The 16,764-nt window shown below is 54.2% G+C and overlaps 1 protein-coding gene across 1 annotated transcript in view; it reads right to left on the bottom strand.

The window, feature by feature from the left end:
* SCFD2 (sec1 family domain containing 2) overlaps positions 1–16,764 on the bottom strand; it is a 457,870-nt gene that overhangs the window by 24,247 nt on the left and 416,859 nt on the right. Inside the window, exon 8 of the mRNA XM_006164377.2 lies at positions 5,594–5,713. Within this exon, the coding sequence (XP_006164439.1) occupies positions 5,594–5,713 (120 nt within the window). The remainder of the gene's footprint in view (positions 1–5,593; positions 5,714–16,764) is intronic.

Here is a 16,764-nt window from a genome sequence, read left to right as displayed (position 1 = left end):
TTGTACACAGAATGCATGTGCTGGTGGGCGGAGGCCTGTGCTGGTGGGCGGATGAAGCACTGGAAGTCTTTTTCCAATCACAGCCTTTCCTTGCCCTGAGGGCTCTGACGCACTGTCCACGCTGGCTCCCACGCCAACCCACCGCAGGGCTGGCTTCTCAGCACTGTCCCGCCCTCTCTCCTTCTCCCAGCATCCTTGCCTTTCTTCTCCTCTGCCTTCTCCTCCCCTCCCTCATCTTCACTCACATTGTTCTTTTCTTCATGTTAGAGAGTGCATGCGTGCACACGAGGGAGGCAGAGGGCGAGAGAGGGACGGAGAGAAGCTCCTCGGCCAGGTCTCCTCGTGCTGTGCTCCCGTTTCCCTGACCCTCCCTTGTCAGGATCCCGGCACTTATGCAATGTCTTCACACCAGCTGGGGATCGGAACGCGGGTGGTCATGTGGCTTCCAGCGCTGCAGTTCAGTTTCTCAAGCTGGAGGCGTACAGGGCACTGCCCAGGGCGGCCAGCTGTGCTCAGGGTGTGGCCACCGACCCCACACCCCCACAGCACCCGTGGTCCAGAGCATTTCCTATTAGAACACTCTGTGAGGACAGAGTCTTTGTGACTGTAGTTGGATTTACACTTGCACGTGAGAAATGAGGTCTTTAACAGAGACAGGTTTGTTTATTTTATTTCTGAGAGAGAGCCAGAGAAGCATATTTGACAGGATCTGTCCTTGTCCTGATCCTGCCTGCCTGTCTCCCAGTCAGCGAGGTCACCAGGATGTGTAACATACACCACTGCCATTCTTGGTTGGACTAGGAACCGAACCCAGGCCTTCCAGGTGGTCCCAGATGTCATAGAGCGGTACCCTCCCACTTGTGCCACGGTGGCTGGGCCAAAATTTATTTTTATTTTGAATTGCCAGAAGGCGTGTGTACTTGCCAGAGAGAGAGGAGAGGGGGAAAGCACTCCCCAATGGGGTGTAGACACGCCTCAATCCCTTCTCCCCCATTTCTCCTCCTGCTGGGATCTGGGGCATGCACACACGCTCAGCATGTGTTTTAAGCTACCAGGGTCAGGATTTGAACTGTAGTCAGCTATGTGGAATCTGGCTTCCTTCACTAGGTTACAAGGCCAACCTCCCCAAACTATTTTTGCAGACCCTGAAGAGCACTGTCGCCGTGGGGCAGCTATAATTTAGGGAGCCGGGTCGCCGCATGCTGCTAACCGCAGGCAGTTCCGCCGTAGGCATCTGCAGATACAGCTCACTGGGAAATAACAGGCCTCTGCGACAAAGCAGAAATCTGACCTCAGAAAACATGCTGGCTGGTCCGCAGGAGTGCAGCATAGCACAGCTCTCTGCAAGCTGAAAGCCATACGGAAGACTGGGGTTCAGTTCCCAGGTCAGCCTGTACACACCGGGTGCCTGCCGGTGTGACCGTCATCCTCGCTGGCTGAAGGCTTGGGGGTTGCAGTGTAAGACCTGTTGGGGTGCTCATCTGTCTCTCTCTGGCTGACTGGCACAGGGGTGGAGGCCACAGAATCAAATCCCTCTGGCAGCCGTGGGGCCCCACGGCGGCACTGTGATCCGGCCAGAGGAGGGAATGCGTCTCTGGCGCAGCCCCGCCCTGCTGTGGCCAGCCCCGTTGGCCTCCCACGCCTCAGGCCATGGCTGTAATTTGCGGTGCCAGCACCTGCCTGCTCTATTTCTGCTGCACCCCGAGGAAGCAGGGAAGCCTGGGATGTAGGTCCCACACCCCTCTGACTAACACTGACAACTGAAAGACGCAAACGGCGAAATCTTTTCCTCCTTTTTTCTTTTAAACTGAAGAGAGAGACATTTCCCTAAAGCAGCCCACATTTCCCTAGAGCAGCTTAGGGGCCCACCTGCTATCGTCCATTAAACGCTGCTTTCTGAGCACATCACACTCGGGACACCATCTGACCCCACCTGCACACGTGTACACACACACACGTGCACATTCATATACGTGTGTCAGACGGAGGAGTTTGGTACCATGAAACCATGGGACAGTGGCTCGGCCTTACTGGCAAAGTCCTCGTGACCCGTGGGGCCTGCTTTGGACCCCAGAGCTGGGCTTGTACGGCTCTCCGGAAGTGCTGGAAGTGTGAGATTTCACCCCATCTTTCCACTTCTGTCCTTTCTGATTCGTTTGTTTGTTTTGTTAAAGTCACTGAACTTCTCTGCCTGGGGTTTCCAATCAACTTCAGAACGATCTAAGGCAGGCGGGTTTTAGAGTCAGAATTTATGCCTCTTAGAACTCCTGAAGTTGTGTGCGACACTGTGTGTGTAAGTATTTATGGATCTATTTTTTTTAAGGTCTCCCCTAAATTTTCAACTCCAGAAATGGAGAGCACGTGGCTGGCGGTGGGCACACGCCTCTCTGTGGAGTGGCAGACAGAGGGCCGGCCTGCCCACAGCCTCCCTCTCCTGAGCTGACTGTTCCCTGCACCTTCTGGAGGGCGCCTCCCTGTTATTTTCTCCACAATCACAGGCTTCTGCTGGCTGGGGCCACCATCTCGGCTGGCCAGAGCTGTGGGCTCAGAGCCCACACCCGGTGGTGCACTGGGAAGGGCAGGGCTAGGAAGCCTGGTCCAGCTCCCACCTCCTGCCTGTTTGGGGTGGGACAGGGTGGGGGATGTGCCCTCCTTGATCCCGTTTCTGGAGTTAGGAGTGGGGACCTTCTTCAACTTGCCCACTGCATCTCAGGGCCCTGACAGCCTCTGAGTGAGGGCAGAGACACACCTATTCCGAGTATAACTGCCCTGAGGGATGCCCGTGGGGTTGTGGTTTCTGAGTGCCTAGATTTCTCGATCTCCTTGTCACTTTTTCTAAGAGGCTTCTGGGACCAGCAGTTAGCGTAATGACTATGTCACAATCCCTTCTCTTTCATTCTCCTCTCGGGATCCTGGGCACACACACACACACACACACACACACACACGCCCAGTATGAGTTTAAGCCACTGGGTCCAGGAGTTGAACCACAGTCGACTACATGGAAGTCCAGTGACATAGTCATTACGCCAACTGCTGGCCTGAGCCTTGTCTGCTTTTAAACTCCATGAGGCCCAAGAGCCAGAACGGGCAGGAGAACTGTGCACGTGGTGGAACAAGCCAGGGCTTCGTCTGGAGGAGACAGACTAGGGGTAGAGCCCCAGACTCTAGCAGGCTGCCCAGCACAGGCTGGACGGGAGGGCAGGACAAGAGTGTTCGCTGAGCACATCACCACTGCTGGCCTGGGTGACCGAGTGCACGCTGCCCTCCTGGCGGCAGGCCTACTGGTGTGAGATTTCACAGAACCCCCCCCTTCTCCAGCAGAAATCCCAGTCCAAGCAGGTAGGAACTAGCACCAAACCATTTCACCTACAGCAAGGGCAGCCGGGTCCGATTCCACGGCGCTTCGAAAAGCAGGAAGCCAAGACCGGCACTCACTGCCAGGCCGGGCGAGTGTGGACTGAGGTCTAAGAATGGGGAATCCGCCTCCGTGGTGTCAGGCCAGCATCCCTCAGAACACGCGGGGTGACAATGGTACCATGATAGATAGCGCTTCCTTTTTCCTGCTGGCTCTGGAATCTTCCTAGGCCTGTTAACTCTTCAGGGAGCTTTTTGCACAAAGGACAAGCAGCCGTCAACGTCAACTCCTCCTTAAGCCCAGGATTCTTTGAGAAACTCTCTCTGCAGCTGACTGAGCAGGGGGTCAGACTGCAGAAAAGCCACGTAGGTTCCGGGTCGCTGTTGTCAAACTCAGGTCACAGGGCTTTGAAAACGTCTGCATTTACCCTTTCAGAGTGGGGATTAGCATGTCTGTCAGGCTGTGACAATGCGTCACTGCTCTGAAGGGCTAGGAGTTTGGTTCAGTATGTTCGGAGCAGCGAGAAGTGTGCATTTTGATTAAAAAATATCTTTCCCGAAAAAGGCAATCACTCATTGAACAGATCCTTAATACTGCTGACAAAAGGGTGTCAAATGAGGCAGAAGGGACCTACTTACCAGAAATTTCACCAGCGAGGCCATCGCGGGGGACAGTGACAGCAGAAATGGTAGCGGCCATAACTAGTCATGCCCCTGCTCAAGAATCTGCTGAAGCTCCCTAGGCGCCCCGTCCCATCCCTCAGCTAGGTGAGTTTCTGGGGCCACAGAGGGCCCCCAGATTGTCAGGGGACTCAGGTCCAGGTCACTGTCACTGTGGGGACTAAGGACATTTACTTTGGGGAAGAGAAGCCCTGGCGGAGGACTTAAGAGCTGGGGACAGGGACCCGGCCTTTGGACTTCACCAGGTGGCCCAGAGCCTCCAGCACTCAGACTGCTCTCACCAGGCCAGTTCTGGCGTCAACAGACCCCTCAGACCACAGGTTCCCGTGCCCCTGCCGCGCTCAGGCCAGGCCGTTTGTCGTCAAGGAATTCTGGGAGAAGACGAGAAGCCCTGGCGGAGGACTTAAGAGCTGGGGACAGGGACCCGGCCTTTGGACTTCACCAGGTGGCCCAGAGCCTCCAGCACTCAGACTGCTCTCACCAGGCCAGTTCTGGCGTCAACAGACCCCTCAGACCACAGGTTCCCGTGCCCCTGCCGCGCTCAGGCCAGGCCGTTTGTCGTCAAGGAATTCTGGGAGAAGACGAGGCCAGCGAAGCGTCAACAGACCCCTCAGACCACAGGTTCCCCGTGCCCCTGCCGCGCTCGGGCCAGGCCGTTTGTCGTCAAGGAATTCTGCGAGAAGACGAGGCCAGCGAAAGCAGCGTGTGCAGCGCAGGTGGAGGTGGGAGGGGTGAAGGCAGCAGCACGGGCCGCCCGGCCCTGCAGCACACACTTCCCTGCTGACTTCTGCAGCCCAGCAGACTGCTCAGCTGCACGCAGAGGCCGGACCCAACCCGGTGCTAGGAGGTCGCGCCCCCTGGCAGGGCTCAGCGCAGGCATGGAGAGCGGCAGGCTGAGCTGTCCCAGCCTTCTGCTCTGGGCAGGCAGTTCCCAGGCATGTCCTACCCAGCTCCTGGGGCCCCGGGAGAACCTAGCCTCAGTTGCCCACACAGGAACCAGTTCCACAGGGCAGCTTTTCTGGCTTCTCTCCCGACACTGTGGGTTTCTGGTTCCCTCACTTCGGGTTGCTGGGATGTCTCTCAGGTTGACCAGTTGCTTTCCTGGTCCGTCTCCCAGCCATCTTGGGGGCCAGCCAGAGCAAGGTGCTTCCCCACCCCACCCGAGCTCCCAGAACCCCCTCTTCATGAGGCTCCCCCCTTGGGCTCCTGCTGCCCCAGGCCAGGAGCCTGCTGCGGAGCGGTGTGACTGCTCAGAGGCACGGCAGTAACTGCAGACACCAGGCAGCATTCCCGGCCAAGCTGTGCTAAGCATATCCTCAAAGCTCATCTGATCACAGTTTGCAGTGGAGATTCTGCTGGGGCCCATTTGCCTGGTGTCAGCGAAGACCCGTCACTATGGACTGTACCAGAGGTCCCAGTCCTCTCCCACAGGAGCCAAGGCACCCCAGGGGCCGCTGGGTTGGCTGGGCCTGGAGCGAGTGGGAAGAACGTGACTCAGGCAGGGGCAGGTGAGAGAAGGGTCCAGGAGGGAGAGGGCCAGGAAGGGGATCAGTACCTGGGCTCCTGGCTTCAGGGATGCCGCGAGGTCTTTGACCATTTTGGCTTCAGAGACTGTGACTCCGCCCACCACGAAGAGGATCAGGAGGGGGTGGTCGCTGGGATGAGGCCTGCTCACCTGCAAGAGGAGACACCAGGGTCAGTGCAGGGGCAGGGGCAGTGCAGCCAGGTGCCAGTCGAGTACTCCACGGGCTCACCGCCAGGCTGTAACAGAGAGAACACGGTTTACTAAGCAGCCCACGTGCCGGGGTGTGGGAGCCCTGGCCGGGACGTGCTCAACACTCTACCGGCTGCATCCTTTCGGGTTTTATTTATTTATTTATTGTTTTTGCCATAGGGATAGGGTGCATGTGCTCTGTCTCTCTTCTCTGACATTTCCTGGTACCCTGTGCATCTGATTCATCCATCCATTTGTCCAGTTTATTTGTGCAACATCTGTTGAAAGTTTATCATGTACTAGGTACGGTGCTCAGAGCCCCAAATAACAAAATAATATCTCTGCCCTTTAGGGAGTCCCAGTCTAGGAGAAAGGACAGGAGAGAGACAAAGGCAGTGAGAGGGCAAGTGAGAAATCCCAAACACCCCTGGGAGAATGGCCAGGCCACACCCCTTCTCCTCCATTAACCTCCTGGGATTTTGAGCACTCGTGCACGTGTGCCTGGAGTGATTTTCCAGGACTCGCACTGCAGTCAGCCACATGGGAGTCTCATGCCTTAACCACCACGCCACCTGCTGGCCCCACTGCATCCCTGTTCCTCCCTCAGCACTCTCAGGTGGCAGCTGCTGCCCGCCTTGTGTCTTCCTTCTGCGGCCGCTCTGTGTGCTCTGTGGTCCCCACCACTGCCTGTATCACTGCATTTGCTCACATGCGTGTCCTCGCTGGCCGTGTCCCCTGCTAGAAGGTGAGTCCCATGAAGGCAGGGCCTCGTCTGGCTGGCTCACTCCTGACCCCAGCTTACCCAGGGCAGCGCCTAACACCGTGGGTGCTCAGTTAGGGTCTGTGCATTAATGAGCCATCAGGGTTCTGGGCAGGAGGTGGAGCAGGCAAGGGGTACAGGGGAGTGAGGCCCCTGAGAGCTCACCACAGAGTACAGACTTAGACCCTCAGCTCTTTCCAAGCAGCCTCAGCCGGGTCGAGCACTACGGAACCTGGGCGAGGCGCTGCTTCACACATGAAATTTCCTGGCTGGCTGACTAAGCCCAAGGCTCCTTCCAGCCCTACAAACAACTGTTGGGTCTCACTTTTTTCTCATACAGAGCCACGACTGGCTGCAGAACTTCAACATGGTACCATGTGTTCCCAGAGACATATGCTTTCCATGAGAAAGTCTAGACTCCAAAGAACACGTGAGACTCTTGGAAGGATGTATTGAAAGATGAAAAAGGAAAAAAAAATAAATGAAATGAACAGCAACAACAAAGAACAATTCCCTGGGGAAGCAGCCTCAGCCGGGTCGAGCACTACGGAACCTGGGCGAGGCGCTGCTTCACACATGAAATTTCCTGGCTGGCTGACTAAGCCCAAGGCTCCTTCCAGCCCTACAAACAACTGTTGGGTCTCACTTTTTTCTCATACAGAGCCACGACTGGCTGCAGAACTTCAACATGGTACCATGTGTTCCCAGAGACATATGCTTTCCATGAGAAAGTCTGGACTCCAAAGAACACGCGAGACTCTTGGAAGGATGTATTGAAAGATGAAAAAGGAAAAAAAAATAAATGAAATGAAATGAACAGCAACAACAAAGAACAATTCCCTGGGGGGGACCAGCAGAGGGAATGTTGGTTTGGGTACAAATAAATGGCTCCAATTAACGCATGTTGGTGCTTGCTATTTTGGTTTCTGTCTAGATGTATGTTTTGATACCAGACTTTCCTTGTGGAGTGTGTCAAGTCGGAGGGCCTTGGGAAGTGGAGTCGTTCCCGTCTTTTCCACCCGAGTAACGCATTCCTCATAGTCAGCCATGCACGGCTGAGGCCTGTTGGTGTGAGTTCATGGCATGAGGCGCTTTGAAGATGAGCGACGTGAGCACGAGGGCTGCCATCACAAATGCGGGCTGGTCAGCGTGTTCGAGGCGCTGCTCATTTTCCCTTTTCTAAACCTTCCCTGGCTGTGGTTTGAAGACATCGGTTCTGCTCAGAGAAGAGTTTCCTTCCACCATCCTTCTGGGGCCCTCCAGCAGGCGTGGGCTCCTGAGAGAGTGCTCTGATTTTGATCAGCTTCTGTCTTGGAGGCTGTCAAGAGAAGGATTTCCACTCTTTCAGGTTTCTGGAAGCTTCCATGGAGTTCTGTGAATCCTGCTGCCAATCCCTCCACCATGGCTTATCCCTCTACTCCGTTTCTCTTCATCTGTGATTCATTTGTTCCTCGGAACGACCAGGGCAGGTTCCCCCCATTCTCTAAGGACAGCATGGCTTTGTGGAAGGGCGAGTGCAACAGAAGCCTTGGCCTGGAAGGACTGGGCCCTGGAAACGGAGCACTGGCTGACAGGCCTTGCCGATGGCCCTTGGCAACGGTTTTCCTCCCAACAGGAATTAGTGACATTGCAGGCCTAATGTTGCACTTTTATCATTTATGGGCCATTCGGTGAGAGCTATAGAGAAACTACTGTGGGCCAGATGTGACTCTAGGGCCTGGGATTCGGAAGTGAACCAGAGACACAGCTCTGCTGTCACGGAGCGTATATTTTAGCCAGGGGAGAATGACAACACATAAACAGAATGGTAAGGAAGGAAGGTGGTAAGTGGTGTGGTGGGGACAAGCATTAATTTATGAAAGCCTTGGGACCCATGAAGTAAGTAGAAGCTCCATCTTACAGATGCAGATGAGGCTTAGAGAGGAGAACTGGAACTTACCACGGAACTGGTAACCAGTCGGTTAAAACTGAAGCCCAAGTTAATCTCAGAGGAAGGCAACAACTGGTCTACCCCACATTCTACATACTGCCTCTAATAAACAAGCTCTTCGCACTGAAGGCACTTCTGCTAGCCTTCATCTCTTAAAACTCTGCACTTGGAGTCCTTTAGAAACCGCAGCCAGTTACCAGATCCCCATGCACGGGCTCACGCAATGCTATCACAGAAGGTTTCCGTGGGCCCGGGCCACTCTGCTGCTTAGCTTGAGCTCCCTGCCTGGGAGAACTAGCTTCTGCTTGTTGCTGTCTTCTACTCTTCTCCTCCCTTCACACCACCCTTGGCTCCAGGCACTTGGAACCACCTGTCGTTCCATTTCAGACTCCCACTGTCTGGCAAAATTCAGCTCCTTTGGTGAGAAGCTTTCTCTGCTTCCTGATCGAGTTTCTCTTCCTCTGTGCCCTCATATCCTGTTCGCCACATCCATCTTCTCCCCTGCCGGCAGTTGCCGGGTTCTTGTCCATCTCCCTCTCAGACTGGGAGCCGGTATGCCGTGGCTGGTGGGCATCTAGTCCATCCCGTCTTCCCTTCCCACAGCCATGACCAGCGCACATGAGGCCCTCCCGGCCGTTCACGCTCAGAGGACTCAGACGGGCAAAGCCAAGTTTTTGTTTTTCTTACCATCTCACTAGAACTTATGGATCACATTTAGCTATGCTAGCACAAATCAAACCATACCTCATAATATGGGGCAAAATGAAGAAGAAGAAAATATAAACAACATTTATAAATAGTGTTGCGAAGAGGAATTCCAGGCCTGTACTCGTTTAGCCAGTAAACTTGAATGCTGAGATGTTTTCCTCTTGTCAGAAATGCCTTTAAGTAGGATGGACCTAGGCCAATGGCTCACTGCCCCGAGGCTTGTTTTTCTTATGGGACTAACAAGGAGCTGGATGAAATGACCGCTGGAGTGTGCCCAGCTCTCAGTCCAAGGGCCTGACGCCAAGGAGAGCTGCAATCCATCATGTTGGCCTCTTCCCCAAGCATCCTTTCCCCTTGCTGTAGATGCACCTGTGGGCACAGGCCCAACTCTTAAGCCAACAGTTCCCCCCTCCACCAGGCCCTGGGTGGGCTCCTAGCCGCCATGTAGTCATGAGGTGACCTTGTCCCTCGTCCATGTTTGATTGACCCTGGAATTGGATCCCTGACCTGGACTCTCCCTTGGGAATTAAGACTTGAACTTGAAAGCTGCATCCTTAGGAAGAATTCCAAATCTACTACTCAGCTGTTCATTCAGCTAGTATTTACCAGGTACTGCCCCATGCTGGGCAGTTCTTGCTGCTTCTGCAGGACCCTCTCAGAATGGCCTCGTGTCCTGAGGGCGTTCCTGTTCTTGGTCTGGGTCTTCTTTGAGGCCTGCGGTATTGCTGTCTTTGAGTTCTCTGAGATACACCTTGGTCCTCATCATAAATTCTGCTTTCTTTCGAGTTATTGCAATTCGTTGGCATCTTACTTGCAGCTAACAGAGTTTTCGCTGTTCACTCGTCACCCCCAGCTCACAGGACTATCAAGCAGTGGCTCTTTCTTTCCTCGTGGGCCTGTTTGGTTGCCCCCCACCCCCACTCCTGGGCAATGGTGTTCTCAAACAACAAAAAAATCAACAGCCCAGTGGCAAGCTCCAGGTCCTCTCTGAGTCTCTTTCAATTATCTTGTTGTTTTTCCATTTAAGCATGGCCACATAAGATATGGAACAAGAAAACCTTCTTAAAAAGCAGACATAAAAGGAGGTGAAAGGGCCTCCTGCAGTTTCATTAGATAAAATCCACCCTCCTCAAGCCAGTTCCAGCAGAGAAAACATCTTGACAAATCATGTCCTTTAGTCAAAACAAGCTGAGGTCCAAACACATGGAGTAGATATATTTATATTATTTTCAGGAGGCTGAAATCCAAACCACAAATTCCAGAAATGCACTTTAAAAGTGCTGCCTATTAGACATGCTAGTTTTAAATTAAATTAACGTTCTAGCGAGAGGGGTAAGGTATGTTTTGATTTACTTATTAGATCACTATCGAGCTTTCCTCTCAGGAGCTCCAGGTGCTCCGTGCAGGAGGATTTTAGCGAGAAGACTCGGCTGTTTGAGGAATGTCGGTTCTGCAGTGTGGCTTCTCCCTTGTCCGCGAGGGCCACCCCCTTGAGGCTGTGCCTGCTGCCCTTTGAAGCTGACAGCTTTCTGCGGCTAACCACAATCTGTCCTCTGCTTTAGACGTGCATGGAGTTCACTTGACACACTGACTTTCTCGGGACTGCAGGAAGAACAACCCGGTGGGAAGGTTTACCCTTCTCCCCTGCTTGTCCCGTTTACCTTACAGGACTCGATGGAGCAAATTTAGAAGACAGTTCTGCCACTTGCTTTAAAAAAAATAAAAATCAGGAAATTGTTTTTGTTCTTTGCTTTCTCTTCAATTACGTTATTTTAAAAAAATTATGGTTTGGAGGGGGTGGCTCTTGGTGCGGTGGTAACGCATTGCCCAAGAGAGGCTGGATCCCACGTGCTGATCACACAGTTTGAAGAGAGGGCCTGGGCCAGTCAGGCACGGGTGCGAGTGCCCAAGACCGACGGGCTGGAGGACTGGAGTATGGGGGTCACAGCTCAACTAGACCCTGTGAGGGGTGCTCATGTCTCTCTCCCCCTCACATGCATGCATATGGACTCTATCATGAAGAAAAAAAAACAAATTATAGACAACAGCAGGCAGGCCTTTCATTACCACAGCCTTTCTGGGCTCACTTATTTTGAAACCAGGTCAGAAGCACGGATGAGTTCAGCATCCTCTAGATCGTAGGGAAATCTCTTAGGCCTGGCCCGATAGTGCTCTTGCTGGGCCGGACAGCAGAAGCCCACCAAGTTGGAGTGCAGACTGCATGTTCCAGAAGAGGCCATGGCGACGTTTTCTGCCCCTGACGTTATTAGTCCCTTTTCCAGAGGAAGCCTGTGCCCCTCCCCTTAAACCTGGGTGGGCACTGGAGGCTGCCTTGACAAACAGAGGACATCGGGAGTGATGCCAGCTGGCCTCCGAGGCAGGTCATAAATTCAGTACACCTTGTGCCCGACTTTCTCTTAAGAGGTTTGTCCCTGGGACGCTGCTGCCTGGTGGTGAGGAAGCTTGGGCCGCAGGGAGAGGCCTAGGTGGAGGAGGAGGAGGCCCTAGCCCCAGGCCTGGCCGAGCTACCTGCTAACGCTCAGCATCGACCTGCTGACCAGGTGAGCGAGGCGCTTTGGAGGTGAGTCCTTGCCTGCTGAGCTTGGTCAAGGGTGCAAACTCATGAGCAAATGACTCGTCAACGTTGTTTTAAGCCAGTGGTTTGTGACAACTTCCTACACAGCTATAGGTAACCGGGACTGGGGAGGGAGGGCTTCTCTGGATGGCCGGTCTCGCAGGACAGCAGGCAACAGTGCTGCAAGGTGCCACCTCAGCTGGAAGAGGCGGGTGCAGCTCCGACTCCAGCAGGGCCTGGCCTCTGCTCACAGGGCACCTTAGACCACAGGCACTTTTCTTAACTTTGTTGCCTACAGAAACGTACAGAAGAACGACTTCTGTGAGCTGCTTGCAAGCGTCCAGAATGGAGGATGGAGGCCCAGGCTCCCTGCAGCGCCGAGGCTGCCCGAGCAGTGCAGCAAACCCCCGCGGAGCAGAGCTCTGGTTCCCGGCACGCGGAGACTGAGCACCGAAGTGTACTGGCAGAGGCAGGGCCCTGTGTGCCGGATGGCCATGGTCTGGCTCTGCTCCTTTGCACCATCGTGCCGTGGCCCATGTGCAGATTTTCACCAGCTCCCGACACTTTGCCCCAGGAGGGTGGTCTGTGTCCCCTGAGACGGAGGAGATGGACAATTCAGACTCACAGTGAAGGAGAAACAACAGACCTGAGAGAAAGCGGTCACGGCCTTATAACATGGCTTCCACAGATGTACGAGAGTCGCGCTCCAACGCCCAGCCTTTCTGGCACGTCCCTCGTGATGGATGAGATGTGTGCGGCTTTTTGCAGGGAAGGGGGTGTCCGCTCTCTTCTATTTCATTCACTCGCTCACCTAACAGCTGTGTCACCCATGCCTGAGCGCTGGCACTGCACAGGCGACGAAGCTACTTGGGGTGTTCTTGGCTCAGGGGTCACAGCCTAGTGGGGATCAGGCTGGCAAGGATAATGGCACGTCAACTCGGGGGCCCTCCAAGAAGGCCCAACCTCCCCTCTCAGCAGCTAGGCAAGGCCACTGTGTCGTCATCATGGAACCCTGAAGTCAGGACGGATGTTGCAAGGATCAGCTTGCTGGCCGTGCGCGAGCCCTCTCAGCGGTGACCCGCGGAGCTTCCCTAAGCGGCCCGCAGCGACGCTCTGGCTGCACTTGCCGCAGGGCAGGCTGAGCCGAGGGCCTTGCGTGCGTTCCCTTCCCTGAAGCTCACAGCAGCTCCAGCATCGGCCTTACTACCATCCTCATCTCAGATGAGGAGACAGGCACGGCGGGGGGCGGAGCTCAGGCCCCTGGCCAGCCCCAGACTCCCCCACTTGCCCAGTGGTCCTCTGAGCAAGGGAAGGATCCCACACAGACAGGTCTACTTCCTCAGCTTCACCTTTTCCTTTGTTTTTAATAGAGATTTTACTATAGGTCATGTGTGCTCGCTGGAAAGACGGAGACAGAAAGCGAGAAATCACCCCCTGTGGGCACAGCCATGCCACAATCCCTTCTCCATTCTCTCGGGATTTTGGACACCCACACGCACCTGGCTTGAGTTTCAAGCAGCTGGGTCCAGGACTTGAACCACAGTCAACTACGTGGGAGTCCAGTGATGTAACCACTGCACCATCTGCTGGTCCCTGTGCTCCATCTTTTTGTTTTACTCTGGCTTTGCACGGGTCCTGAGTGGGAAGGGATAGGCAGATCCCAGAGGCACGAGTCCGATTCCAAGGGCACAAGGCAGCGTGGCAGTGACAAGAACGCAACGCCTGGTCGCCGTGGGCTGCTGGTGCAGGATGCAGGGGCGGTGTGTGCAGGCACTCCCTACAAGGCACGGGGTAACTCTCGGGGTGCACTGCCAACTCCTGCTGGGTCCCAGACCCAGAGGCAGGAGGGGTACCCACAGGGACCCCCGCTCTGCCCGTCTAAGTAAGCCAGGCATCGGTTTATTCGCAAGCTGCCCAGGTACTGGGAAGGGAGCGTGCTAATGGGTTACCATGGAGAAAACAGAAATACTAACATATGAATATGTAAATATTTAGCTTCTAAGAACATGCCTGGCAGTATCCTGGAGCCAAGAAATGTGGTTGAAAGCATGGATAGGCTTTGGAGCAAGAGTGACTTGGGGACAAATCCTAGTGTCACATTTCTTGTGTGCTTTTCGGAAAACATCTGAAATCGGAGGGTGTCCTCAGCCTCCTGGAAGTTCTCATCTGCTTAGCCCTCTGGGCCTCAGTAACAGAGAGAGGATATCGGGACCCACTCCCAGGTGGCTGTGAGGACAACAGAGGAGCGGGGGGGGAACAGCCTGGTGACCCGGGAGGTGTGGATCACGGGCTGTCGGGGTCAGTTTGGGTGGTGAGAAGCATGGAAGGCAGGACGCCGGAGCCTCGACAAGGCCACGGCCACGTTAGGCGCCCACGACACGTGCACCCGCCTCCCTCCGCGGGCCACACTGCAGGAGGAAGACACCATCTTCTGATGGCCTCACCTCCCTTTCAAAGCAGTGGCTCTTTGGCAATGAGCTCCGCACAGCCATACTGGCCGGTCCTCTTTAGGTGTGTCTCAGTTTTGTTCAAACCATGAGCAAATGGGCCAGAGCTGACTTTGCCAACCCCTAGGAGAGGGCAGGAAGGGCCGGCCACCGTGGCTCATTTAGAAGCAAAACAAAATGACTTCCCTCGGGGTACTGGAAAGGAGAGGGCTTTGCTGCTGTCCCCCCGACTGTCCTTATTCCCTGCAGACCGAGGAGAGGCCCTGGCAGCTCATGAGAGCAGAGGCCGCAGCTGGGGCGGGGGAACAGATCCCGACAGCTGCTGGAGAACACAAATCCCTTCTCTTAGACGACTCGGAAAACTCCTTTGAGCTGCTGGAGCATTTCTTCCTGAGCCCCGACTCTGGGAGCTGGAGGGAGAGAAACAGCCTGGCGCTGGCTCAGGAGAGCTCCGGCCTTCTTGCCAGTGGAGGACTGCGTTAGGACAGGGGAACTTCGGATCACAGGAGGACACGGGGCATCACGCTGCAGAGTTGAGAAGAGTGATCGCAAAACGGGACGCCTCTTGTTTCAGGGTACGACGAGGGAAAACACAAGTGGGTCGTCCTCCCACGACCAGACTACGCTCTGTAAGGCATTCTATGTTTTCCTCCTAAGAGTTGCAAGTCCGTCTGCACACTACGCTAAAGTGCAGCGATGCTGGACATGAAGAAGCCATTATGGTTGCTGGCTAACCGGGTGCTTCTCACTCACACTTGACCACGGGCCCTTTGGCTAAGAAACAATTCTCTCTCAGGCGTGTCACTGTTCCAAGCACGGTCAGGGCCTCCCTCACCTCCACCACACGGCTGCGTGCAGGTGGCGGGGATGCTTTGTCTCTGGAAGCGTGACTAGGTCTCCCAGCACAGGGAGAAATCACAAACGCAGCAGGCTGTCTGGGAAAGGAAACACGGGCGATGAGGCCAGCCCCCCACCTCACTGACCCAGTCCTGGATGTCCATACTTGTTAGTTCAGTCTCTCTCCGGGGTAAGTCTCAGCTTGGGAATGAAGGAAGACAGTGCTTAAGTAGAGAAGAGTGAAAACCATGCCCAGTCTGGAAGTTTCTGTACACAGTAGCTTTCATGAAGGGCAACCCAGGACAGGGAGCCACTGGACACCTCTGGGCTGACCTCTGCTCAGCACAGGAGCACTTTCAAGAAGCCGATCTGCACTGCTTTACTTTAAAAAAAGACAAAAATACAAAAGAAAAATGCACCAGCCAGGTATTGCAGCAGAAACTGATGATAACTGGGGACAGCAGGAAGGGAACCTGCGTCCACTCCAGCCGCTTTACTGTGTGGTTTAGAGTCTGTCTGGTTCTGGTGTCTGTCCTCTGGCTCTTGGAGCGGACCAGTTTTCTTGGAGTATAAATTGATTGAATTCTGAAAGGCCAGATATTCTATGTAGATGAATTTCTGATTTCAAAGACACTTTGAAGCTGGCTACACATTGGGTGATTTCCATGAGTCATTACAACAGAAACCCCGACGCACACTGGGAGGTCCGCTTGTGATCTTGCTTAGATCCTTCTCGATTTAGAAACTTTACGGGGGGCTATAAATAGATCACATCTGTGTAATTTTTCCTCCTTTCATCCTTCCTTCAAGGGCTGGTCAGTAATTTTGACCTACCCCAGAGGGTAGCCAGAAAATTTCTTTTTTTTTGGGGGGGGAGATTTTTGCTATAGGGTGTGCGTACTTGCGGGATAGATAGAAAGCAAGAAATCACCCCCCCCCAGGGGATGGCCATACCACAATCTTTTCTTTTGTATTCTCTCAGGATTTGGGGTACACATGCACATGTGCCCGGCGTGAGTTTCAAGCTACTGAGTCTGGGACTCGCACCGTGGTGACCCACATGGGAGTCTAGTCACTGCCTTCATGACCATGCCACTTGCTGGCCCCAGCCAGAGAAATGCTACCACTTGTTTTCCAGAACGCTCTGGCTGCTGGACCAGAACAAAGGCATTTTCAAATGAGGTTCGGTGATGCTAGTCAGGACTAAGCGATGCTCATTATCCTAGACTGCAGCTCTGGAGTTCACAGCAGGGCGTCTTTGCTAGGCCGTACGGAGGGCACAGATCCATTCAGCGGGAATGTGGGCAACGAGGGCAGTTGTCAGGAGTGCTGTCCTGGGGGGCTGCCCTCCACCTCAGACTACACGTGCGGGGGAGTCAGGGCCAGGGCAGAAGCTGTATGAGCTGGAAGGTCAGGCTGCTTATAACCAAAAGCAGGAGGAGGAGAGCGCTGATTTTTTTTTTTTTAAGAATTATTGATTTAATTTAATTTCTTCTTATTATTATTTTTTAATCTGCTATAGGACACGCATGCACACCAGAGAGAGAAAGCATGCCGCCAGGTCTAGGATTCAAACTGCAGTTGGCTATGTGGGAGTCCAGCGCCCTAACCACCACACCATCTGCTGGCCCCAAGTGCCCTGTTTGAAAAGAGCACAGTACCAGTTACCTGTACAGAACTGGCCTGGGGCAGTGGGGTGCCAGCACTGACTTTTTTTTTTTCTTGAGAGTTTTTTTTTTTTGCTATAGGGCGTGT

Source organism: Tupaia chinensis, unplaced genomic scaffold, assembly GCF_000334495.1.
Source record: "Tupaia chinensis unplaced genomic scaffold, TupChi_1.0 Scaffold143615_1, whole genome shotgun sequence".
Taxonomy (NCBI): domain Eukaryota; kingdom Metazoa; phylum Chordata; class Mammalia; order Scandentia; family Tupaiidae; genus Tupaia; species Tupaia belangeri.
Note: the sequence above shows the minus strand (reverse complement) of the source record. Positions and strands in the feature narration are given on the sequence as shown.